General features: G+C 38.6%; 2 protein-coding genes across 4 annotated transcripts in view; one reads left to right on the forward strand and one right to left on the reverse strand.

Annotated features, from left to right (window-relative positions):
- Nucleotides 1-12,796, reverse strand: part of CC2D2B (coiled-coil and C2 domain containing 2B) — a 92,874-nt gene extending 80,078 nt beyond the window's left edge. Inside the window, exons 1-6 of one of the 2 annotated variants that reach the window (XR_013449667.1) lie at nucleotides 12,658-12,796; nucleotides 8,914-8,978; nucleotides 7,396-7,447; nucleotides 5,857-5,933; nucleotides 5,433-5,498; nucleotides 3,307-3,390 (exon numbers count right to left, since the gene is read on the reverse strand). Coding sequence is in view for 1 of the 2 variants with exons in the window: in XM_036111641.2 (XP_035967534.2) it covers nucleotides 3,307-3,401; nucleotides 5,432-5,498; nucleotides 5,857-5,933; nucleotides 7,396-7,447; nucleotides 8,914-8,978; nucleotides 12,658-12,781 (480 nt within the window). In the remaining variant the exon portion in view is untranslated. Of the gene's footprint in view, nucleotides 1-3,306; nucleotides 3,402-5,431; nucleotides 5,499-5,856; nucleotides 5,934-7,395; nucleotides 7,448-8,913; nucleotides 8,979-12,657 lie in introns of both variants that reach the window. The other variant, XM_036111641.2, reaches the window with a different exon arrangement.
- Nucleotides 12,797-12,812: 16 nt separating this feature from the next.
- The window catches only part of LOC118547926 (uncharacterized), a 50,748-nt gene continuing 36,107 nt past the window's right edge, over nucleotides 12,813-27,453 (forward strand). The window contains exon 1 of one of the 2 annotated variants that reach the window (XM_036111644.2): nucleotides 12,813-13,094. In XM_036111644.2, the coding sequence (XP_035967537.1) occupies nucleotides 13,066-13,094 (29 nt within the window). In that variant the 5' untranslated portion in view covers nucleotides 12,813-13,065. The remainder of the gene's footprint in view (nucleotides 13,095-27,453) is intronic. The other variant, XM_036111645.2, reaches the window with a different exon arrangement.

Below are 27,453 nucleotides of genomic sequence, written 5' to 3' on the forward strand. Positions count from 1 at the left end.
GGAGCCTGATGCGGGGCTTGATCCCAGGACCCTGGGATCACGACCTGAGCCGAAGGCAGACGCTTAATGACTGAGCCACCCAGGCGCCCCTCACCAATTTATTCTTGATTGACTTTACTTATCTAATTTGAAATCTATATATATTGAAAAACAGAAGGAGACAGAAAGTGTATGTGTCATGCAAATAAAATCCCTCAATTTTCCAAAACATACATTTGTGGATAAATAATTAAATTAAAAAATAATCACAGAATTCCTTTGAGTAGAGAGCCTTACATGGCTTTGACCAGCTCTGACAAAATTAAGAAATTAACATAGTTAATCAACACTTAGGTTCATACAAGTCATCACAACATCGCACCCTCTCTCTTATCCCCATCATGAAATCAAGAAAGTATTTTATATCTAAAAACCTTTGTGACATCTTTTCCAGAATTCAAACCAGGTATGACACTGACATCTAGAAGCAAGATTTGAGGGATCTCTACACAGAGGATCTCTGAAGATTCCAATCACCTACAAAAAGGGGCTTGAGCTCCCATTATCAGGCATCCTCATAATACCCCTTGTGTGGACCAGGGCTTACAACAGGCCTTCAGAGCTAAGGTTTGTCCTGAAGGCTGAGTAGGTCAGCCCTCATCTTGGATCCCAGCCTTTTATTTGTGACCAAACAAGTCACTTTTATAAACCTTACTCTATTCAATTGGCCTATATTTTTAGCCTGAGACAAACTGTGATTTCAACCAATATAAGCCCCATCTGACCGACTATTCCTCATTTAATCTAAGGCTAGCTGCTCTCCCAGATCACCTTCCTGGTCTGTACTATGCAGCTCACAGCAAAGCAGTGTCTGTGCTATTAGGTGTTGTGTGACAGGTAGTATGAGGCCAGAAGGCATCCATCTAACTTTCCATTCATAACTCTAGATGGATACACCTGAGCATGGTGTGGTAAAAAAGAGATATTACCCCCCCCCCCATGTCGCAGGAACACACCTTGCTAATTGTGGTGTAAGTAGAACTGTCAGAAAATAACCTTGGACCTCACTCTGGGCTGCCCAGACAACATATTTGGGACCAGGACTCCCCTTTCTCCCAGCAGGAAGAAACTCAGCCTCACAAACAGTGGTTTTCTCCTGTGATGAGGACAATAGTTTCCTATGGACCTCAAAGTCACCAGGTACAGGGCAATGGCTTTTTAAGACAAAGCCTCTAAACAACCCACATCTAAACCTGACTTACTAAAGCCCAAATAGCCTATTTGCCTCACTGATCTAATTTCTCTCATGCCTGCCCTCTGGGAAGGAAAAGCAGCCATAACCACAGTACCTGACCCTGGTATCCGCTGGGTGGATCTTCTCTTGTTTTCCCAGAGAAGCTCATTCCTTAACCCATATTGTGAGACTCCAGGAGGTCAGATGACTTGGCAGAGCATGCACATGTTTGAAACTCATTTATTCAATATTCATTGGAATATTCATTGAGTGCCTAATATGCTTCAGGAAGAAAATAAACAAAAAGATATAGAAATATATGCTCGGTGGTGATAAGTGTGTTGAAGGAAAAAAAAAAAGCAACACAAAAGGATAGAGAATACCAGGCTAGGTGGGGGGGGGGGGGTACTACTGTAGATAGGGTTGTCAGATACAGTATCTTAAATGATGATGTGTCATTTGAACAGAGACCCAAAGGTAGTGAGAGAGAGAGAGAGCATGAGGATAAGGGAAGAGCTTTTTAGACAAACAAAAGGTGCAAAGTCCTTTGCATGTTGTGAGGAATAGGAAGGAGGCCAATCTGGCTGGAGTTTGGTGGGAGAAGGGCAAAGTGGTAAGAAATGAGGTCAGAGAGGTACCAAGGAGGTCAGGTCACATAGGCTTTGGAGGACGTTAGCTTTTATTTTAAGTGAGATAGGAAATTATTAGAAGGTGTAAGCAAAAGAATGATCTGTCTTAGATTTTAACAGGAGCACTCTGACCACTGTATGATATAGAAAAGAGACTGTTGGGGCACTAGTGAAAACAGAGGGAGACACTGGCAATGATCCAGATGAGAGGTTATGGTGGCTTAGACTAGGGTTATACCAGTGGAAGTAGTGAAAAGTGGGTCAGATTCTGGAATACTTTGAAGGTAGAACCGACAGGATTTGTGATGAATTATATATGAGGTCTGTTAGTAAAAGAGGATCCAAGGATGACACGAGGGTTTGGCGGAGCAACTGGAAAACTGGAATTGCCATTTACAAATATGATTCTATTCATATAAAAGTCCATGTATGTGCAAGTCTGGGCATAAGCACTGAGAAATGTGTGAAAAATGATAGTGGTTTATCTCAGAGCAGTGGAATTTCATGTGATTTTTCGGTTCTTCACATGGTTTTCTGCATTTTAAGAAATAATGTATATACTTACCTTAAACTTTTAAAAGATAAAGCTCTTTTTATCGTAGAAAAACCAACAATAACAAAGAAGGAATGAAAGGACTGGGCAGGTTGCAAAGAAAGGGGGATGGAAAGGACTGGAAAGTAAATTGGGTGTCCAAGAGGGACTCAGGAGGCCTGAGGGATTAGGCAAGGCTAAGCTGCGTCAGAAGATACTGGGTAGAACTCCAGGGGATAGTAGCACTGGGGGAGGGGACCAAGGAAACCGTGCAGAGACTTAAGGCAGAGAGGACCTGGAGAAACTGTAGAGGAACAGGAGCAGACGGGGAGACCAGAGGGATGGACGGTCATGGAAAAGACCCATGAGACCGACTGGTATGGGAGGAGAGGACCACCAGGGAATAACAGGGGGCTGAGGAGTTTGGGAGGCATGGGGAAGAACTGCTAGAAATTAGAAGGGTCTGGGATCCGACTGGGAGGGATGAAGAATGAGGCATCTATGGAGAGTAATGGAGATTACGGAGAACGGGGCGGGGTGGGGGGAGGCACTTGGAGAGAAGGACAGGAACAACAAAAGAAAAAGAAGATACAGGCTTTGGAGCTGACAGCCAATGCTTCCAGCTCTACTGATGTTTCACCCTCTATCCCTGAGCTTCCTCACGTTTAAAGTAGACATTATAGTAACACCTGCCTCATGCGATTACTATAAGGATTGAATGATGTAATCCGTATTAAAAATTTAGTACAACATTGGGCATCCAGTAAGTACTCAATAAATGTTTGGAATTATCATTTTGAACAGATTCTTAATTCAAAGAGAAGAGGGTGGCTCAATAATAAAAATTTCATCTCCCATCCAAGTATTTCATTCTATGCCTTTAATAAAGAGCTAATTTGCCTGGGACATGAGAGGAAGGGAACAGATCTGACCTGCTCTGAACACCGGCCCACAGCTGAGCCTTCTTCACCACTTGGCATGAAAAACCAAAGACCTTCATCCAGGGAGACTTCAATCTGTGGAGTAAACAACAGTAGACCAGTGTTTAGGGTGGAAAAGAGTATTTTTTCTGCTTATCAGTGGAAGAAATACTTTTCTGTAATATGGTAAACAGTAACTGTCATCTTATTCATGAGCAAGGAGCAGCAAGAGTCTGTTCGGTTCATTACGTTTTTTGGGTTTTGTTTTGAAGGTTCTGGTAACTACAATAAGAAACAGAATAAAGTAAAGCCCAAATGCTCTGCCTCCCAAACTATCTCTTCACTCTAGCCAGAGTACTAAGAGTATTACTTTACAGTGTGATCAAAATGGGGGCTCAGGGCAAATCTTTCTTTTCTCTCCCTGTTTTTGGATGCTCTCATGGATGTGTGCGCTCACACACAAGTACCACCCAGTCCACCTACATTCTTTTGTGGTTATAGACAGTTAAAAGCATTAAAAGGGGGGGGGGGTTGCCTGGGTGGCTCAGTCAGTTAAGTGTCTGCCTTCCGCTCGGGTCATGATCCCAGGGTCCTGGGATGGAGCTCCACATCAGGCTCCCTGCTCAGGGGGAAGCCTGCTTCTCCCTCTCCCACTCCCCTTGCTTGTGTTCCCTCTCTTGCTGTGTGTCTCTCTGCCAAATAAATAAATAAAATCTTTAAAAAAAAAAAAAGAGGTATTAAAGGGGGCATATCCTTAGTTATAAATTTGCTGATAAATAAGCTTTCATTTTTCAGTACTGTCAAGTCTGAATCTTTTAAATGTAAATCACTTACCACTTCCTTCTCACACACATATTAAAAATGAACTGTTTTTAGGGAGATTTGGGAAGGAATTAATTCTATAATAAAAAGTAAAACTCATAGTTACTAGAAGTCAAAGAATTTAAAAATATATAAAATACAAAGCTTATCTTATATCCTGTTTGTATCTACAATTTAGCTATCACATTAACTTTAAAAGTTATTCACCCTGCAACAACGCTGCATATCAAAATTGTCAGTATGTACTTTACTTCCCTTTATCTCTGCTCATTACAAAACCACTTGCTAAGCAGATACTCTTATCTAGCAGTTGGTATGGGGAGTCTTAGAAGCCAATATCTCTTCTTTTTCACCTCTTTTCTTGACACTCCTGGACCAACTTTGACAAGCTTCCAATTTTTTATTATTCACAGTTACATAAATCCAAATTAGGCACACTTCTTTTGTTGAATGAATAGCACAGATACACATTTTTTTTTTTAGTCTGCTTTTATTTTTAAATTTAATTCTTACTAAACACCCAAGAAGAGCATTGTGGGGGAGACAAAGATGATTTTTTAAAAATTCCTTGCATTTTAAAATTTGTAGAGTTAGTCTCGTTGCTTATGGAAGAAATGACTAATTGTCCATTATTGTCTTCCCCCATTTCTAATAACAGAATCTACTTTTAGTGGGGGACCTAAATATTTTCCCCACATTCCTTTAAGGGAAGTAATGTGTGCAGCTTGCAGGTCTTATCCTGTAAGAGATCAATCTGCAACACTCTGGCTCTTTCCTTCTTTCCCTGTGGCCAGCAAATAAAGGCACTGAAGCTTTCCCACTGGACTCTGAGATAGAAACCATCTGCTGAAGATGGCAGAACTCTCCTAGCAGTTTAGACTACTTACCTTTTACAACTAGAGAGAAATGAAACCTCGATCCTAATTAAGACATTTTACTTGGAATCTTTTGGCTAAAGGTGCTCAGCAACCTTTACCCTAAATAAGATAGTTTGCCAAAACAGAGTTGTTTTGTCATTTCAAGTTTCAAAATGTGATTACACATTGAGCTGTAAAACAAAATCTGTAAGTCGGGGATCACCTATAATATTTTATTATAATTTTTTTAGGATAAAAAAAATGTCAGGTACAAATAGAGAATGCTGCAAATCGGTATGAGGGATCTTTGTGGAGTGAGAATAACGGATTATAGTGTTGACTGCATCATTCTGTAAGTTTACTAAAAATCATTAAATCATACACTTGAAATGAGTGATATTCTGCTATATAAAGTATACCTCAATAAAGCTGTTCTAAAAAATATAAAAAATTATTTACCTTAGGCCACTGATATATCTTCTCATCAATGAGTAGCTGAGGTGAGGATTTTTCACCTTGATTAATCTGAAACACAACATAAGTAAATGGTATGGAAAATTTAATCTTCACAAATATAGACATATTTGTGCTCATAAGTCTTTTATTCAAAATGGATAAAAATCAAGATTTCTCAATGCTTTTCTTTTAACTAGTTATATACATGTTTTCCCTTGAGATGTCATATATAGTTACCATGACCAACTCAACTTTTCTAGGCTTTAGGTTTGGAAAAAAAAGTATGGAAAAGAACTTGAAGCTTTTGGGACTTAAGGAGCTACGTTAAGGCTGAATTTTCACTCTTTTTTGACAAAGAAAAGTTTATTATCATACATATTGCAGTAAACAGTAAATATGAAAACAGGAAAGAAAAAAGAAGCATTACCTTAGCATTTTTTAGCTTCTCTCTTACTTTGCCTCTCAACGTTCCTATTACATTTTGATTTTCTTCTGCATCTAAATCTATCAAGAAGTCAACATAATACAGAGTTCATGACACTTTCTTATAATAAAATAGCAATAGCGGCAAAAGTGCTTAAATAGCTAAACTGCATGGATTTCTAAAGATCATGACAATTACAAAGGCTGGGTCATTGCCCCATGTGAGCTTAGAACCTAAGACCAGTGGCTGCTGTCCCTTCCCTCTTTTCCAATCTGGACTAAATAGGACTGAAACTTGCTTCTTTTTTGACTTTTTCCCCTACCTTCTATATCCTCAGCTATTGGAGACAGTCCTTTACAGTCAGTCAAAAAAAAAGAAAAAAAAGAAAAAAGCAAGCTCAGATAAGCATCTGAACAGTCATATTCTATGTAGATTGTTCTGCAGAGTATACAAATAACAAAGCCAGGTTACTTCAATCTGATTAAACTGGAGAGAAAGGAATAGAGAGAAGTCTCTAGGTACCCATTTTAACTACTTATGTCAGTTCTGAAAAATCAGTACAATACTGCCAACCCCTCCTTTTGCCAGCTCTTAAAGGATATGAAACATAGAGCATAAACAAGGTTCCAGGTAGTGTGTACACTCCAAGTTATGTGTTATTTTCTGCTCATCCACCAGACAATCCACCAGATGGGACTGAGAAAGAGAGGGGTTGTGCAGTCCTATGTACAGTAGAAAGTGGAGGGCCTATTGGTTATTCTGCCTTGCATTTTTCTTTTTCTTCTTTGAGTACTCAAAGGTTGCATAGAGGCTAATGGAAATAAAGGGTAAATATAAAACTAAATCACTACAGGTAATGAGAATTTTCATTCTTTTTTTTTTAATATTTTATTTATTTATTTGAGAGACAGCGAGAGCATGAACGGGGTGAAGAGCAGAGGGAGAAGCGGGCTCCCTGCTGAGCAGGGAGCCTGATGAGGGGTTCGATCCTGGAACCCCGGGATCATGACCTGAGCCGAAGGCAGATGCTTAACCAACTGAGCCACCCAGGCGCCCCAAGAATCTTCATTCTTAATTGCAGTATTCCTTGGTAAGTTTAAAAATTACTAGTTGGTTTATTTATACTCTACTCCCAGAATTTAGAATGGCAGATGCCACAAAGTCGGGTCTCAATAAATATTTGGTGGATGAATGAACCAGGTTTCAACCATATTTATATATGTTTCTCCCTGAGATCTGGAGCTTCCTGAAGCAGGTTCCGTATCTATGCTTGTTTATGGACTAACACAGTCTCAAGCACTAGTGGCTTCTTCATGTTTGTAGAAAGGGAGAGAAAACAAAATTTGGTTTTATTACATGTGTTGACTTTACTATGTATTTTCTTATGCCCGTCTTATATTATCTAGGAAGTTTAGTTTCTGTTTGAACGCATTTCTTAAGAAACTTGTGTTCCCAGTTGAAACCCTAGGATAGGATTAGTCATTTATATCTTTAAAAAATAGAAACCAGCAGTATCAGAGTTGTGGTATACTTATTGAGAACCTTTTTGGAGATGCTTGTTTACATTTTCTTCTGCACTGTTATCTTCTGACATCTGCAAAAAAGTTGTGGAGAGCAGGTTACCTTATATCTTTTTGTTTTGGCATTGAACATCTTTTCATATGTTCATCAGCCCTTTGAAAGTCATCACCTTTAAAATGCCAATTCATGTCCTTTGCCTGTTTTCCTAAGTTTCATCTTTTTATCAATTGGTATAAACTCTTTAAATACAGTGAATTTTTAAATTAAGAAATTTCTCTCTGTAATATCAAAAAGGACCTTTTAATGATAAAATCCAATGGTTAGTTGTTAGTGTTGGTATACTGTCAACTTTACACATCTTTTAGGAGGGCCAAATAAGACCAGACATATGAAAATACTTTGAAACTCAACACTCTATCCATGTTAGCTACTACTTGATTACTCCGTAGCATCTGATAATGTTGGGTACCTTTATTTTCTGAAAACTTTCTATATCATTGCTCTCTACTCTTCTACTTCTCTGGCCACTTATTCCCTGTGTTCTTCAATGGTCACACTTCTCTTCATAGCTTACATGCAGGCACATTCCAAGGCTTTGGAGAGTGGATGTATTCCCAGGGCTTCCCAAATCTTGCTTCCAAGGCTTCCAACCTTGACTGCTATCCTGAATACCATATTTCTAGTTGCCTATTGGTATTTCTAATTGAATATCCTACCATTATAAAAAAACTCGATATGTTCAAACTTCCTTTTAAGTTTTTTAAGCTTCAATATTCTGAAATTAAACCATACTAGCAATGTCAAGTCTGTTTTTAGAACAATATAGATTATGAGTTTTTCATTTTAAGTTTAAATACAATAGCAAAAGACTCCTTAACTAACAACTAAAGTAAAAGACATTATCACAATAAGAGTCTCGTCTACAGACTTCCTGAAAGAACTTCAAAATCCACCAGTGCTTACTGTATCACACTTAAGAACTATTAAGAACATAAACTAAGATGTTCAGCATCTTCCTCAACACAATTAAAAATACCTAATTCAATTCTGGACCAAGGGACAGTAAGTGATTGATAGAGGTCTCCCTTTAGTTTCCAATAATCTCAACCAGCATTCCCAGGATTCTGCACACTTCTTCATAACTTCCCATCCCCCAAAAGGGATAAAATATGAATCTTAACTAGAGTTACTCTAAAAGACCTGTAGATATTGGTCCTATATATGTTTTATTTATTCACTAAAAAAAGAAAAACTTTTTTTTTTTTTGGAGCAAAGCAGAAAATGGACCACTGGCTGAGAGAACAGGTAAATGAATTAATATTTACATAAGGGAATAAATAAATAACTCACCTCTAATACTATGGCATAACTAACACACCAAAGAGTATAATTCATTCTTAAGCTTATTATTTTTTTTAACATGCGAACTATGTGATTTGAATATAGAACCAAATATATCACATTGTTCAGGACTATCCTATATTTATAATTGGGCTATTAGTATAATCAAGATCCTTATAATCTCCATTAATACCTTACCTTTTTTTTCATATCTTCTTTCCTCTTTGAGATCTTTTTCATGATGGTTCTTTCATTTCCACTTCCTAAATAAATAAGAAATAGTCTTAAGGATGATATATTACTGAAAGTATGATGTTATACTTAAAGGTATGCTACTTAATTTTTTAAATTTAACTAGAAATTAAACAAAGAAATACGCTATCACCTTTAGTATATAGTAAAAATTCCAGTTAATGTAATAAGACACATCAAAGAAGTAAGAAGTATAATTATTAGAAAAGAGAAGACAAAGTTATCATTGTTTGTAGAGGATAGGTTTTTATACATAGAAAAGCCAAGACACTCAATCAAAAAGTTTAGACACAATTAGAAAGTTAGGTGGCAGAATACAAGAGGAATATATGTCAAAGCTAATAGCTTCCCTATATGTTAATATAATAGAGAAAGATCACTTTCATAATAGCAATACAACAAAAACATTTTCAAAATACTTAGGAATAACTTCAGTTAAAATATGTGGAAACTCTCTGAGAACTATAAAACTTTAGTGAGAAAAAATATCTCATTAAACATGGAGATATATACCAGAGGCAGGAAGATTGGTTAGGAGGCCATTATAATAGTCTCAAAGAGAGACGCTAGAGATCTGAATCAAAAATGGAAGTGGGAATGGAGAGTGGAAAGAGCTTCATTTAAAAGATAAAAATCACAAGATTTCATGAGCAATTACATGGAGAAGACAAAGTGAGGGAAGAACCAAACCAGGTTTTTGGTTTGAGTCACTGAGAAGTAGCGTCATTTCAAGTATTGTCAAAGTAGGAATGTAGTTGGGGTAGGGATCAATAAGTTCAGTTTTTGGATGTTGCTAATGGATCTTTATGGGACATTCAGGTGAGAAATCCAGATGATTAAAAATACTGTAATAGAAGAGAACAGAAAACAGAAGAAAATCAGGTCTAAGTTAACTAAATTCTTTGTTTAATCAGTAAACAGACATTTAGGAAGTTGATTTAAGACTCTTTAAAATATCTTTAAGATTCTTCCTACTAACATACCAAAATTAGGCACAACAGGAATATAATGCCAGGAAAAGAGAGTTTTTAATTTATTTTGCACTCTGCAAGAACATCTAAAATAACCTTCAAATCAATACCTAGCTTGCTGATATGTACATCTAAAATTTTATCTGCTACACTAGGGGAAACTTTAGTGACAGCACATCCCATAGATAGTTAAATTATAATAAATTTTAAAAATTTTTAACAAGGTACTGTTTTGTAGATCTGGAGATGTTTCTAACCTGGTTCATTTATCATTCCATAAATGATATAAGATAAATGATTATAGACAAAATAATAAAACAAAATAATAAATAAAATTGAAGATGTGGAAGAAAATTGCATTTGCTTTTTTGAAAATCTTGCAGAAGTAAGGAAAAATTGTGACTCAGACTTTTACCTTCTTACAGAATTCAACTCTCTTTATTGAAAAACTCGATCCAACAGTTAAACCCAATCTTCTCTTCAAGGCTATTGCTAATTTGCAATTCTTGCAGTTAAAGCTCTTTCTAAAGGGTAAGGAAATTGAGGATTAGCTATTTTTGTATCAGATGACCTGGAGGTCCATAGTCAAAACCTGAGAATTAAAGTCAAGTAGTTCATTCAGCCTTTTCTGATTCACAGCAAACAGAAGGCAGTTTATGTGTATAAATGTTTGCCTCTCGTGTAGCATTTAGAAATCTCTAGGTTCTGCAAATTTATCCAGTTGTGCCTTTATCACTATGGTGATTCCTGAAATTAAATTTTATGCTGTGTGTAAATTTAACATTAAATTACCTTGATTACTTCTGTCATATGCCATTTGGTTTCAGGAGCGTTAGCAGAATAAAACTACAGAAAAATCTCTAACATATGGAATGGTCACAACATGCATATTCTGATATCTAGTAATATTTCTTTGGTTAATTACGAACTAACTAGGAATTTGTTTCTCTTTTCGTTTTTTCCCAGCTCTTGGAAATCTTTCCAAATGTATTAATCCACCTTCCTTCCTTAGCGGAACTGAATTCAGGCCCAAATCCAACTTTATTTTAGGTCATCTATTGTCACATAGTATGATCAGTTCCTTCTGAACTCCCTTATAGCAGTGTTTCTTAAATCATGCTTTTCCACACTTCTTTGATTTGCATTGTGATGTTGTACAAAAAACTTAAAGTCTCACTCAAAGTTATGATAAAATTAAGGCAATGGATAGCATTTTGCCAAAATCAAAATTTATTAAATATATGGCAAATATACTGGTTCTAAGGTATGGAAAAGGTGGAATTTAACAAAAAGAAATTCTACAATTAGGTAAATATAATAGCATTATTTCACAATGTTTTCCAGAGAGCATCATGACTTCCAGGTGTTTCATTACCTGACAAATTTGAAAATGAATACCTTTTAGTTAACTATAATCTTATTTTCTAAAATAAAAAAACTACGAACAGTGGCCTGACAAAGGATTTTCTGTGAATTTATATATAAGTCTTCAAAAGGCATCAAAACGAAATCATCCACTGCACACAGGACTAAGCCCCCAAATCACCATAACCTGCTCTTAGGATTTTCTGTGAATTTATATATGTCTTCAAAAGGCATCAAAACGAAATCATCCACTGCATACAGGACTAAGCCCCCAAATCACCATAACCTGCTCTTATAGGTCAAGAAAGATTTGGGTTCACTTCCCTTGAGAGCTTAGGTACATAGAGATCGATTAATGCCAAAACAGGTTACAAAAACTGTGGTATATTTTGAAAGGTTATATCTAACACACACACACACACACACACACACACACACACGATGTAATGTAATTTTGCCACTCTCAAGTTAATTACGGGATTTATAAAAATGTATTAATTCATAGAGCAACACGGGCCATGATGTCCAGAAACTGGACACAGGTAAATCCTGTGATGTTGCCTTTTATTTAAACCTGACGTATCTCAGTGCCTGTACTTAGAGTCTCAACTGGAGAGAAAGTCAAAACGAGGCCCTTCCTGAAAAGTGAGGCCAAAAGACCGCCGTGTCTACTCTCCCACCTAAGCCCTGCTCACTACTCTCCAACATAAACCTTTGCCTATAGCCTGATCAACCTTCTTTATACTCCCTGCCACATCCATCCTTGGATTTTTGCAACTTTCCTCTCACCTAGAGCATTCCACGTCTCAAAGCCTGATTCAAATCCCACATCTTCCGGGATTTTTTTTTTTTTTTTTCCCTGACTCTGGCCCTTCTGTGACCTCCAAAAGCATTATTTTTGTTCATTACATCCTACTCTGCAAGTTCATCTTTCTGCCTACCCTAAAGAGAGGACGAGAGCTGGGATCCAAACTCATCTATCCTCCACCAATCCTAGCAAGATGTTCAGCACAAAATAGGCACTCAATAAATAACATGGTCTTGGATTTGATGCAAATCAAGCACTACTCTCGAATGCTGCAAAATGGAGTAGTTCTCAACCCACTTAATTTCCCAAGGGAATGACTGACGGGTCGGCCAGGTTCTGGGGACTACAAGTCCCAGCGGCCTGTGCGGGTTTGTGTCCGGTTCCAGGGGGCTGCCGCTAGTTTTAGTCCAGAGAGCAGGGCTCCAACCAGCCAAGATACCGGGGTGTCTGACAGGGAAGGGTCAGGGGGCTTTAACAGGCAGTATGACATTCACCTGGATGGACAGGGCTCTCTTGCTACTTATGAACAGCTAAGGCAGGACGCACCATTTACCGCGGACTCTGAGAGGTCATTAACCGCCCCGCAAGGTTCCTCACGAGCGCGGTCACATCCCGCCGCCCGCCTAGCGCTCCCTCCTCGGGGATTGACGTCAAGGCCGTCCGGGAGCATGCGCGGTGCGGCCCCTGAGCCGGCTGGGTCCCCGGCGAGCGCAGAGCGTGCGCCCTCGGGAATCTTCGGTGCGCTACGTCTGTTCACCCGCTGCTTGGGCTTCTGACTAGAATTGAGGCGTCGGAGCCTGTCACTCCCGCCCTGGCCTGGGCCTATAGCGCCTGCGGGAGCGCTGGCTCTGATCACCTGCGGTCTGGGTGTGTGCCTCAGTGGCCGCAGCTGCCCGAGGGAGAGAGCTGGGAGCGCGGTGTCCTGGCGCGTGGAAGCCCCGCACCTCTCGCGTCATGGTGAAGAAGAATAGTATCCCCAACGGGTGAGTACCGGCCGTGAGCTCCCCGGCGGACGCGGGCCCGCGGCGACAACCGGAGTGGCAGGCGTCCCGGAGGACACGCTCGCGAGCCCGCTGTCCGCGGTCCAGGTGCGCCCTGTGGTCTTGGGCGGCTGTGGGGCGGGCGGCGGGGATGGTGGCGCTCCGGGCGCCCGCGCGACCCGCCGCTTCGACCGCGCCGGGAGTAGAGGGCTTCTTTGATTTCGGGTGCTTTGGGGGTGGCATCCCAAGGGGCGTCCTAAAGATGCCAGGGGTTCTTTTTCTTTCCGGCGCTTGGTATGAGTGTAACCAATTTAATACTTTTAAAAGCCTTGAAGTAGGGCACGCAGGACATGCTCACTCGTGTCGTGTCATCTTTGCTTCATAAACGAAACAGCTTACATTTCTTTTCCCAGTGACTCACCCCGAGTTAAAATAATGAGTTAAGTGAAAATGTTCTGTTTTGAAACTTGTCCTGGGAAACTGGCGGGCATGAAGTTAGGAAACTTGCTAGTAAGGAAAGCAGCTCTGCGGTGTGAGGGAGGCTTTCATTCATTCAGACATTCGGCAGATGTTTTCTAGCTGCTCTCTGCGCCAGGCTTTGTGCTTGGCGCTTGGACCCCAGGGAATCTTAGAAGGGGGTTCAGACTTCTGACAGCCTTGTATATTTGGGAAAGGGGAGATGTGGAAGTGAAGAAACTGCTGCAAAAATAATGTTCCAGGATACGTTGGTACATTGTGGCATACGTAGAAATAGAACTCGGAAGTTCTGCTCGCTTTCTCATCTGAGATAACTGCATATCGCTAAATGTGTCCGAGCCTCGAAATCATTTGGCCATGTTGTTATTCTGAGTAAAATCCTTGCCGGGTCTCCCATCTTGAATTTCTACGGCTCTTCTGCTATGGGAATTTAGGAACAATGATAGTGGTGAAAGAAGGACAAAGTCAAGCAATACTTGAGTAAATAGCAATGTTATAAGCTAAATAGAATAGGAGTGCATGTGCAAATAATATGTAATCTGTGCTGTTCCTTAAATTCACTTAATTTCTGGAATAATTATCACACAGGGGTACTGTTTTTGTTTTTTGTGGGGTTTTTTTTTTTTTTTAAGATTTATTAATTTATTTTAGAGAGGGGTTGGGGGAGGGACAGAAGGAGATGGAAGGGAACATCTGAAGCCAACCCTCTGCTGAGCTGGGAGCCTGATGCAGGGCTCCATCTCAGGACCCTGAGATCATGACCCTGAGATCATGACCAGAGAGATAATCAAGAGTGGGAAGCTTAACGGACTTAACCACCCAGGCGCCCCAACAGGGGTAGTGTTTTTAAAAATACATATAGCATGTATTTACTGAGATATACTGTTATAATTACACTTTCATATGTGTTATAAAGTATGTAGGCCCGAATAATGAACAGGCTAAAGTGAAGTAGTGTAGGATTTGAAATCTAATATTGGACATTTTGTAGTTTAAAGAGCTAAAAAAAAACCAACCCTAAATATTTTCAAGTTTAAAGGAAAATCGTCTCAGTCCAGCAGATATCTCACTCAGATTGGTCATCCACATCTCACTTGCCAAAGTGTTTTGCTTCAGTTCTTTTTTTTTTTTTTTAAGTTGTTGTCATTTAAAGGTCCAGAGCTTTCACATGAAAATCTAGATTTCTTGAAAAATCAGATTTAGGAAACCAGATCTGTACATGGCAATAGTAAGTGATTTGCAGCTGTCTTTTCTATAAAGAGTAAGCCTCTCCAGTTTCCCATCCCCCTTTAGCCTCCGAAGCACTGAGACTTAGAGTTGATTGACTTTATTATTTTATCATTTTTTTAATTTGGGACACGTTTTTCTTAGGTATGTCAACCGGCCTGGCATTTGATTTTGTAAGTCCAGCTGTAGAGGGTAAATGGGAGGAAGGAACTTAGTTTATTATATTACTTGTTTCCAAAATGTCATTTTGAGTGCTGCCGGGCAGTGCTGTGGACTGTTTTGTCAAAAAGCATGGTTACGGGGCGCCTGCTGGGTGGCTCAGTCGTTAAGCGTCTGCCCTCAGCTCAGGTCATGATCCCAGGGTCCTGGGCTCGAGCCCCGCATCAGGCTCCTTGCTCCGCAGGAAGCCTGCTTCTCCCTCTCCCGCTCCCCCTGCTTGTGTTCCCTCTCTCGCTGTGTCTCTCTCTGTCAAGTAAATAAATCTTTAAAAAAAAAATTAAAAAAAAAAAAAGCATGGTTACCTTCCATATTGTGAGCCCCAGAAGATGACACCACTTCAAATATCCCTACAGTCCTTTAACTTGGTGAGTTGCAGTTTTGGCATCTGAATAGTCTGGGTGATCGTAGTATTCCCGGTTCTACCTCCTACCTGGGAGGATGGTGAAACGTGACAGTGAAATAGGAAAGTACTTGTAAACTGAAGAGCCTCTAAACAAACTAGTTGCAATAACTCTAAAATAGCAATTTTCTTATCTGGAGGTATAGATTTACTTTTATCTTCCAATGATCTCTCTTCCCAAACTTGTTTTGGTTTTTGTTGTTGTTTTTTGTTTTTAAAGAAAGAAAAGATATATGGCTACAAACAAGAGATACTCTAATTGGGATTGATTTGGAAAAGAGTTTAAAAATGGGGCACCTGGGTGGTTCAGTTGATTAAGCATCCAACTCTTGATTTCATCTCAGGTCATGATCTCAGAGTGGTGATACCAAGCCCCAAGTCAGGCTCTGTACGCTCAACGGGGAGTCTGCTTGAGATTCTCTCTCTCCCTCTCCCTTTGCCCCTCCTCACCTCTCTAAAACAAATAAACCTTAAAAAAATTTTTTAAATGTGCAGTTGCCCCTTTAAATTACACAGGATTTTAACATGAGTTTTTCAGAAATGCTCTCTTTATTTGATCCGATTGGAATACTCTTTTATTAAGTTCTCTGCCTTATTATTTTTTTCTTTGAGAAATTTCCCTCTGTTAGAAGGTCAGTTCCTGGTGATTACATTTTGGATCTAGTTTTTTTTTCCCAAGTAAAATGCTGTTCATTGCTATATGAATCCTAGTAGGTATTATATATGTTGTGACAAAGTAATCACACTGAGGATTTTTATCCCTCATTCCACTATATTTGTATTCAAAATAATTTGGATCCTCAATCCAACACCACTATGTCTTCCTCCACCCATTTGCCCATTTTTCAGAGCTTTTCTGTCACAAAACCAGAGGGTCTGCTGTGAGAAGGACAGCTGTATGTATGGGGGTGGAGGGACAAAGTCCCTGAATCCTGAAATTGGGAGCGGACTACTATCATATTGATTCTTGCCAAACATTGAGTGAATTTAAGCTGGGACCACTGTGTAATGTAAATATTCAGAATGGATTTGTATTTTCAAGCAGTATTCTATAAACATACTATCTGGAGGTCAAAATACTGCCTTACGTTCCAAACTATCTCTTTCATGCTTCTAGGGATATCCTTTAGTTCTCCTTTGAAATTTGTGAGTTTCTTATGAGATTTTAAGCTTTAATTTTATTTTCTGAATGTCCATATTAATGACAGATGAGTGTAAACATCATTAATTTTATTCCGAGTTTCATTGATTGCCTGGGTTTTTTGAAATTCTTTTTACTTTTTAATAATATAGTCACCAAAACTAACACTGTTGTTTAACCTCAGCAACCAAATAAAGTCCTAGTGTTTTGGGCAGCTTGATACTGGAAGAGTATTATGAGAGTTTCATTTAAGATCGGAGATCAATAAATCCCATTCTACTTCTAGTTTCTGTCATACGTGGAACCACACTGATAATTTTTCATAGCCTTATGCCCACAGTTTCTCTCTCTCTTGATCATCAGCCTTCTTCCAGAGACATTAACTCTTTCTCTGGACTCCCCATACGTGATATAAATAAACTCCTCTTTATCCCCTTCTTCTTACATAACATTCTTCCTCCTGATATTTGGAGCCTGACTCTCCCATAAGGCCACTGCTTTCCCAGCAGCTCACTACATTGGAAGTCATGCCCCACATACCACAGGGGCATTGATATGCTCCATCTCCTCATTGCCATTGCTAGGCCACTCCATCCTACCCTTGTAAAACATAATGGAAACCCTTGTGTAATTACCGTTTACCTTCCTCTTCATCATTTATCAGCTCCCTGGTCACTCCCTCACTTTTTAAAAAGAATTTAGCACCCAACTCAGTTTTCATTACTCAAGTCCTACAAGACCATGGTGGGACTAAAGCAGTCATGTGCATCACAGTTCCAGCACCTGAAATGACTGTCTGTGGGACCTTAATGTCTAAGACTATTCCATATTAAAAATCCTAAATTCTAGCATTCTCCTCTCATATTTCTGTTTATTCATCTCTCCCTCTTCCTTATTTTTCTATATTTAATCTGTGACCTCATAAAGACCCTGTCCTTCGACTACTGTTTTATCATCATCAGCCTCTACCTAGATTAACTTTCTTCCTTGTCTAGCCACACTACTTGGTTCATTATTTACTCAAATTTCCCTGCCTTTTGTCTTTCTCTGCTTTTGCTCTCTGCTCTAGTTCAGTTTAGTCATTTGTTTTTTCAACTCATATATTTAAAGATAATTAAGTTCTAGTACTGAAATTTACAAAACCAGATTATCATCATGACGATATGTCACAGTCCATAATAGAGCTCAGCCATTCTTTTCCTTTTCCACCTACAGCTACTATTCTAATTTTTATCACTGTTTAAACCTTCTATCCCATCTTTGACCTTGTACTTTCAGCAGCTGGTTTTGCTTTTTCAGAGGAAATAGACTCTCAGAAGTGAATTTGTAACAGTGACCGCCAGGACAACTTAAATTCATCAGCAGATATCCTTCTCTCCTATCTCAGCTAAAGAGGTACGCTTTTTTTCTATCCACAACTGATCCTATATGTATGCTAGATCCCATCCATTCTGTCTCCCCCGGGGCCCTTGCTTCATCATTTAACCTTTTCTTTTATCTTCAGTATACCTTTTCTCACCCACCTGCACCAGCTTCATCTTCCCTGTTCAACAACAAAACAACAACAACAACAAAATGCCTCCACTTGGATTATCCTCTGATTTCTGCTCTCTCTTTCCTCTCCCTTACTATCAAATTTGTGGAAAGAGTAATCTCCCACTCCCCAAGTCTATTAACTCTTCCACTTGCAGTGTTCTGGCTTCTATCACTTACCTGCCATTAAGGACTTTATAATTGACAAACCCAGTGTATCTTCTTAGACCTCTTAAATGCACTTGGTTCTGTAGACCATTGCCCAGTCTTGAACTTTCCTTCTTTGGTTTCTCTAACATCAGATTCTACTTTTCTTCTCCCATCTCTTAGAGCATTTTAAATTTTCTATACTCGTTCCTCTGGGATCTCACTCTAATCCCTTCTTTCTATGATTTTTTAGTCATTTTCTTTTTTTTTTTATTAAAAGATTTTATTTATTTATTTGAGAGAGAGAATGAGAGAGAGAGCACATGAGAGGGGGGAGGGTCAGAGGGAGAAGCAGACTCCCTGCTGAGCAGGGAGCCCGATGCGGGACTCGATCCGGGGACTCCAGGATCATGACCTGAGCCGAAGGCAGTCGCTTAACCAACTGAGCCACCCAGGCGCCCTTTTTAGTCATTTTCTTCTCTTTGGCATATGAACGTGTTCAAGTTCATCTTAAGAAAAGCAAAAAATAAAACAAAAAAACAAACATTGACTGTTGCTTTCTAGGGTTTTGTCCTTTATCTTGTTCTCTTGATTAGTCTCATAGCCTCAACTACCATCTGTAGGATAATAAATTCCAAATCTATACTTAGCCCACACTCCTTACCTGAGCTCCAGACTGACTATGGATACCCTTACCCCAATTTCTAAAACTCTGAATATGCAGAGTTTAAAACCAACCTTGCCTCACAAAACTTATTCTCTTTATTTCCTGTTTTTTGAATGAAGCCAGTATTCAGTCACCCAAGTTAAAACTAAGAACAATTCTGAAATTCCATTTTTTTTTTTTTTTAACATCCCACACACAGTTGCAGGTCATTTGATTCTATCTCCTAAATAGCTGCTCTTTGGAGCCTACTTTTCTCCTTATTGTTCTGCTTTAGCAGCCATCATCTCTTCATAGTAGCTTCTTAATTGATGTGTTTGTCTCCAAGTTGTCCTTTTCTGGTTCATTTTAAAAATTAAATTAATTAATTAAAAAAAATTTTAAAGATTTTATTTATTTATTTGACAGAGGGAGACACAGCGAGAGAGGGAACACAAGCAGGGGGAGTGGGAGAGGGAGAAGCAGGCTTCCCGCAGAGCAGGGAGCCCGATGTGGGGCTCGATCCCAGAACCCTGGGATCATGACCTGAGCCAAAGGCAGATGCTTAACGACTGAGCCACCCAGGTGCCACTAATTAAAAATTTTTAAATTGAAGTATAGTTGACACAATATTACATTAGTTTCAGTTATAAAACATAGTGATTCAACAAGTCTATACATTATGCCATGCTTACCACAAGTATAGCTACCATCTGTCACCGTACAACACTATTATAGTATTATTGACTTTTGCCTGTGCTGTACCTTTTATCCCCATGTTATTCATTCCATAACTAGAAACTTGTATCTCCCACTCCTCTTTACCCATTTTGCCCATCCACTCACGCCCCTCTCCTCTGGCAACCATCACTTTGTTCTCTGTATTTATGGGTCTGTTTCTGCTTTTTGTTTGTTTATTCATTTGTTTTGTTTTTTAGATTCCACATATACCATCTATGGTATTCGGGTTTCTCTGACTTATTTCACTTAGTATAATATCCTCCAGGTTTATCCATGTTATTGAAAATGACAAGATCTCATCCTTTTTAATGGCTGAGTAATATCCATTGTATATATACAAAATACATATATATATTACATCTTTTAAGTAATGAAGTATGGTTGACACACAATGTTACATTAATTTCGAGTATACAACATAGTGATTGGACAAGTCTGTACATTTTTATACCACATCTTTTTTTTTATCCATTCGTCTATTGATGGACACTTGGTCCATATCTTGGCTATTGTATTAATGTTGCAATAAACATAGGGGTTCATATATCTTTTTGAATTAATGTTTTTGTTTTCTTTGGGTAAATACCTGGTAGTAGAATTACTGGAACATATGGTGTTTCTATTTTTAATTTTTTTTTCCATATTGTTTTGTATAGTGGCTGTACCAATTTTCATTTCCACCAAGGGCTCCCTTTTCTCCACATTCTCACCAACACTCACTCTTTCTTGTCTTATTGATTCTAGCCATTCTGATAGGTATAGGGTGATATCTCTGGTTCATTCTTTATACTCTCACCAAACGGTCTTCCTAAAATGCAGGCCTGATTCCCTATTTTCATTTCCTCCATCTGGTAAAATCTGAGCTCTTTACATGGCATATATGAACTGTCTTCTTTCTTTCTAAGCTTCATTTTTTTTTTTTTTTTAAGATTTTATTTATTTGACAGAGAGAACGAGAGCAGGAACACAAGCAGGGGGGTGGGAGAGGGAAAAGCAGGCTTCCCGCTGAGCAGGGAGCCTGATGTGGGGCTCGATCCCAGGACCCCGGGATCATGACCTGAGCCGAAGGCAGACGCTTAACGACTGAGCCACCCAGGCACCCCATAAGCTTCATTTTTTTTTAATTACTCTCCAGCATGCATATTATACTAAAACCATACCGAACTGCTCACTGTATCGTAGGCCTAGCATGTGGCATCATGCCTGCATGCCTTTTCATGTGCCATTCCTTCCTGGAATGCCACCCCTTTTCCTCCATAAAGTTTCTACTCAAGCTTTCTTTGTGATGCCATCCCTAATTCACTCTTTCATGGCACTTTATGGTAATTGTCTCTCTCTCCACCAGACTTAAACATTGTTTGAGGGCTAACACTGAATTTCTCCATTCATTAGTACTTAATAAACTTGTTGAATGAATAAATGAATAGCAATGAGCACAGTATCTTCAGGTAACAGTGAACCATGATTCCTGGATAGTTTGGGTGATGATCAAATATTAACTTTGGGAAGGACCCCCAGAGACAATGTGGTCCAGCTCTTCATTTATCAGATATAGAAACTGAGGACCAGTAAGGACCGAAGCACCTGTTCCTCAGGCATAGCATATGCATGGATGCCTTCATATCTTGTTTTTGCTCTTCCCTCTGCCTAGAATGGACTGTTCTACCTGGCCATGTGCTACTTGTCTATGGATCTTGTTATTTCAGGGTTGTACTTGGACTACCAGCATCAGAATTACCAGGAATGCTTATTTATTTATTTATTTATTTATTTATTTATTTATTTATTTTAAAGATTTTATTTATTTATTTGAGAGAGAGAATGAGATAGAGCATGAGAGGGTCAGAGGGAGAAGCAGACTCCCTACCAAGCAGGGAGCCTGATGTGGGACTCGATCCCGGGACTCCAGGATCATGACCTGAGCCGAAGGCAGTCGCTTAACCAACTGAGCCACCCAGGCGCCCAGGAATGCTTATTTAAAATGTAGACTCCTGGGGCACCTGGGTGGCTCAGTCGTTAAGCGTCTGCCTTTGGCTCAGGTCATGATCCCAGGGTCCTGAGATCGAGCCCCGCATCGGGCTCCCTGCTCGGCAGGAAGCCTCCTTCTCCCTCTCCCTCTCCCCCTGCTTGTGTTCCTTCTCTTGCTATCTCTCTCTGTCAAATAAATAAATAAAATCTTAAAATAAAATAAAATAAAATAAAATGTAGATTCCTGGCCGCCATCACAGAATTTCTCAGTCCGTCTCTGTAAGGGAATCCAAGAAATCTATTTTAATTGCAGTTTCACCCTACTAACCTAAGAAACTAGTCTCTACTTCCCCCCCGCCCATACTCTTCCTCTATAAAACAAGCACACAAAGAGTGTGTGTGTGTGTGTGTGTGAGAGAGAGAGAGAGGGGAGAAGAAAAATATTCTTTCTAAGATGAGAAAGGAACTGTTTTAGTAAACTGCCAATCACAAGCTTTCAATACATCTTTTATGATTTTCATCTTTGTTACTTAAAAAATAAAAGCAAACTGACACCAATTTACATAGTAATCAGAACAAAAACTAATTGAAGTTCAAATTTGCTGTTGCTCATTTCCTAGCAAGACTTCTCTCCTAAAAAGTACTCTTGAAGTTCAGAATTTTTCAGTGAGATTGTTGCGTGTGTCTATGAGAGAGACAGAAGGAGAGGGTGATGATTTTCAAAAGGGTTCTTTTACATTTAGTGGTTGAAGGTGAGAACATGTTAAGGTTTCAGAAGAGAAGGAGGCCCAGCCAATTGCTGACATTTCTCCATGAGATTGGAAGTGCCCTAACAGGTAGTTATCTCCCCTAACTTAAAGATATAATGGCACTCTACAGAAGGTGTGAACAGAGGCTGCTGATTACTATGGAAAAGTGAATGTTAGGTTGACTAACTGGAAAGGGGGAATAAATAAATACTATGACTGGTAACTGAAATTTTTCCAGGCCAAAACTACTTTTAACTACTTTTAATTCTAGTAGGCCCAACCTTTGGAAATTCTGATTTAGCATGCGTAGATTGGGACCAAGACATCTAATATTTCTATAAAGAATTTTTGAAATTTTTATGTATACCTGTGGTAGAGATCCACTCTTTAAAGGGAAAGACCCCAATCAAGTACTTATTTAAGCATTTACATTTAGGTGGGTTTTTCCTCTATCTAGGCAAGAGTTCTACCTCCTTTACTTGCTCAGTAAGGTACCAATTTTATTGTCTGTCTGTATTTAAGAAAAAATAGTGATTAATTACCACCATGTGCTTAATGCTAATGGGTTTGGGTCTTTATATCTGTGGTGTACACGTAAAGCCTCTAGCTTATATACATCTGTTACCAACAAGAAATATAAAACACCAGCACTCCAGATTCTTATGAGACAGTAGAATCCAGAATTGTCCTTTCTTTACTTCTTCTCAAAAGCTTGACTAAAAGAAGTTGACCAAGAGAAGATCATTTCAAGGGTCTGTAGTCCATCCATTTCTTCCAGTGGATCAAGCTGAACCACTTGGAATTTAGGTGCTTGGACTATAGTGCCTTAATTCCTTGAAGAATTATTTTCACTGAGTCATGCCCAGTCATGTTAAATGTCATGTCCAGTCATGTGAATGATTTATTTTAGGACTCAGTAATAGACATTGTTTCCTTTTTGCTGTTGTCTCTTTTTGATATTTTATCAATATGTAATGTATAAATTATTTCACTTCTTTTGCTTTTGTTTCTTAGAAGCTGAGAGGTGAATGTGAAATTTAGTTAACATTGAATCTGGCTTTTATGATCTGTATGTTTTGATGTTTACATGTTCTTGATTTTCTACTTATGTTTTATTTGTACTTTAAGTACAATTCTTTAAAATTCTTTGTGAAATAAGTGTATCTACATTAAGTTAAATGTCTGGCACTTCAGTTCATCGTAAGATACAAATTACTGCAGCATTAAACAAAAGTTTTGATAATTGGATTGTAGAGTGGGATGGGAAGTAAAATGAAATCCTATGTTTGAAATGGCTTAGAATAAATTTTTTTAAATGGAGTTAAGATCTGATGCCTCTGTCTGATTATTCACTTTTTACCTGAATTACTGCAATAGCTGATGAGTTAATTTTCAACTTTCTCGGGAGCTTTAAAAGAATACTTTTCACATAGTTGTATTCTGAGGATATTTGGGCATGTTCTACACTTGGATTTATTAGTAATGACCTATTTTCAGGCCTAATGATTTCAGTTGTAAAGACATAATATACGTGAAATCTAGTTTTGATGGAACCTGTCATCAAGAAACATTAAAAAAATTAGTCCCTTGCAAACAAAGCATTTCATATAGGTTTAGAAAAGGGAGAGGTGACTATGGGCTGTATTGATTGGAGGTTTCTTACAGGGTTGAGTTAGGGCTTGAAGCAAGACTCGGATTTTGATCATTGGTTCTCAGCCAGGGGTGATTTTGTCCTTCAAGAAATGTTTGGTTATTTGGAGTTATATTTGGCTATCACAACTTGGGGTAGGGGGTGCTACTGGCATTTAGTGGATAAGGCCAGACATACTGCTAAACATCCTGTAATGCACAAGACAGCTCCCCACAACAAGAATTATTCAGCCCCAAATGTCATTAGTGCTCAGTTGAGAAACCATGATTTAGATGGCCAAAGAGCCTAAGGAAAGGCAAAAACCCAGAAAGAGAAATGAACTTCTGTATTTGTGGGATTCTAAGGAGATCTGCTGGACTGAGACACAATTTCCAGGTGGGCTCTGTGGTGAAAGGTAAGATTCAATATATAGGATAAGGCTGTATGATATGGCCTTGAAAGAGTCTAAAAAACAGATTTGAAATTTATCCTGTAATGATAGTATTTACAGAAAGATTCTATAACAGTGACATGTAGGAAGGGATAAATGGGGGAGAATCTGAAAGGCAAAGGAGACACACTATGGGAGACTGTTGCAGTTACTCAGTGATGAAGTGATAAGTAGAGAGCACAGTGGTAGGAACAGAAAGGAAGAGCTAGATGTAAATTTGTTTCAACAGCTAAGGTTAACAATGGCACTTGAGAGTTTAAGGAAAGGAAGGGGACCTAAGTGACTTTTCTTTTGATCTCAAGCCACTTTCTAGTGCTCTAATCACTGAATTTCCCCATCCATCCCTCTCTAATACATCATCTGTGTCATTGCAGCTGCTATTTCTGTTCTATGACTAACCTTCTCTTTGTCCACCTACTCCTTTATCCACTGAGTAGAAAACTTATGGAACATTTTAACCAAGGAGGTGGTACAGACTAAAAATGTACGGTTTCAAGAGGGATTCAAAACTTGGCAGGTAAAGTTTTGATGTTAAGACTGGTTTTCTGCCTTCTTTGAAAACATCCCTTCCTACCAGTGACCCAATGTCTGTTGAGATGGAAAATTGATTTCTTTATGCACTAAATTACTAGCGATTTGGGTAGGATATTTGAGGAAAAAGATCTTAGTAGTTCTTATCCTCTTTTATTTATTTTTAAAGATTTTATTTATTTATTTGAGAGAGAGTGAGCGAGAGAGAGCAGACCACAAGCCTGGGGAGGGGCAGAGGGAGAGGGAGGAGCAGACTCCCCGCTGAGCAGGGAGCCCGATGCGGGGCTTGATCCCAGGACCCTGAGATCATGACCTGAGCTGAAGGCAGACCCTTAACTGACTGAGCCACCCAGTTGCCCTCTTATCCTCTTTTAAAAGTATAGCTACTTGGGGAGCACTTGGGTGACCCAGTAAGTTAAGTGTCCGACTCTTGATTTCAGCTCAGGTCATGATCCCAGGGTCCTAAGATCGAGCCCCACCTTGGGCTCCATGCTCAGTGGGGAGTCTGCTTAAGATTCCCTCTCCCTCTCCCTCTTTCCCTCCCTGCTCCATCCTACACACACACACACTCTCTCTCAAATAAATAAATCTAAAAAAAAGTATAGCTATTCCTATAGGATAGAATGGTTAAGAAAATTTTTTATTTTTATGTTACGGCCTAGAATTTGGACACCATTGAAATGGGAGTACTTTGGATTCTGTTTTATCTTCTCTCTCCAACTAGTGAGGTGTATAACTTTGGATAAATAATTTTATATAGTAATTAGCTTTAGTTTCCTTTTCTGTAGAATGGGAAAAAATATGTGCTTATTTAAGCATAAGTATGTGATGAGATCGATCTAGCAAGGTAGGTAAAAATTTATTCAAAAATATATATCCTTTATATATATGTGTGTATGTGTGTGTGTATATATATATATACACACATTGTTTATGAATGCAAATTATAACCAAATTTTATTTTCATAGGGGTCCGTAATAAGATTGTGGTGTGGGGGATTTTTAAAAAATAGAATCAAGGGACACCTGGGAGGCTCAGTCCAAGTGTCTGCCCTCAGCTTAGGTCATGATATCAGGGTCTTGGGCTCCCTGCTCAATGAGGAGGGCTCCCTGCTCAATGAGGAGTCTGTTTCTCCCTCTCCCTCTGTCCCTCCCACCTGCCCATACTTTCTCTCTCTTTCTTAAATAAATAAATAAATAAAATCTTTAAAAAAATAAAAATAGAATCAAGCGCAGAGTCCTAAGAAAATAGCATAGGAATCAAGAAGAAACTCTAAAAAGCTTAAATTCCCACCGTGGGGTGGAGGCTTCATCTTTTTTAGTTCCTACTCATTGCCTGTAGAGTACACTGTTCTCTTTAAAAAGCTAAAAACTCGAGTGTAAACTACCCCCCTTGCCTTTGGTTCCTAAACTAAAAGTTGCTTATGCTCTCCTGCGTCTTTTGCCTCAAATATAGAATGTGCCTTAGAGGAGAAGCAACAAGACCTAGCTTCAAGTCTTGACTTTACCATTAGTATACTGGGATACTAGGCAACTCCAACTCTTGGCCTCATTTTTTTCATTTATCAAGTGAGGATAAATACCTTAAAAAATACCTTAAAAAATGTCTGTTCTATCTATCTCATACAGAGTCATATGAGGAACAAATGAGATAATATTAATGAAAGTTTCTGAAAAAATTTGAAGTCTGGGAATGTAAATTGTTATTACTACTACCTTGTAATTATCACCAGAATATGGTTCAACTCTGGTTCCAGAAAGGCTAATCAGTATTAGTAAAATTACCACAGTTATCTGTAATTTCATTTACTTTTCTACAACTTTCTGTCTAATTTCTATTAGGATTACTGTATTTATTTGTTACTTATTTGGTGTGTGGTACAGATATTATTTCAGTTAAGTAAGATATTGCTACTTGTCATTTTTTAGTGGGGTTTATGGCTCAGGGAAATACTTGTTCGTTTGTTTTTATGGCCCCATCCTAATCTTTTATTAACAGAGAGTTTATTGAACATACACTATGTACATACTGCCATGCCAAGTGCTTTGTGAGGATAAGACTTACCAGAAAAAATTTATAGAGACTAAGACATAATAATAGCTTGCTGAACTCTATGGTTCATTGAGTAAATAGAAATGGCAGTTCAGAGAAGAAAGAACTCAAAGGAGATTTTTTTTTAGGGTAGAGTATTACTAATTACATTTTTTATTGTGCCATCATTTGTTTTTTGTTTTTGTTTTTTAAAAATTTCAGAACTTCAGAAAAGTAGGAATAATACAGTAAATATTTTGTAATCTTTGCCTAGAATCTAATTTGCCACATTTGCTTGATCTTCATATGTATACATATACACTTAACCCACTTTTTTTTTAGCCATTTGATTTAGTTACAGAGGCCATGACAGTACACTCCTGAATACTTCAGCATGTATGTCCTAAAAACAAGATAATTCCCTGTTTAACCACACATAATAATCAAACTTTGAAAATTAAACATTGACACAA

Source organism: Halichoerus grypus, chromosome 7 (assembly GCF_964656455.1).
Source record: "Halichoerus grypus chromosome 7, mHalGry1.hap1.1, whole genome shotgun sequence".
Lineage (NCBI taxonomy): Eukaryota > Metazoa > Chordata > Mammalia > Carnivora > Phocidae > Halichoerus > Halichoerus grypus.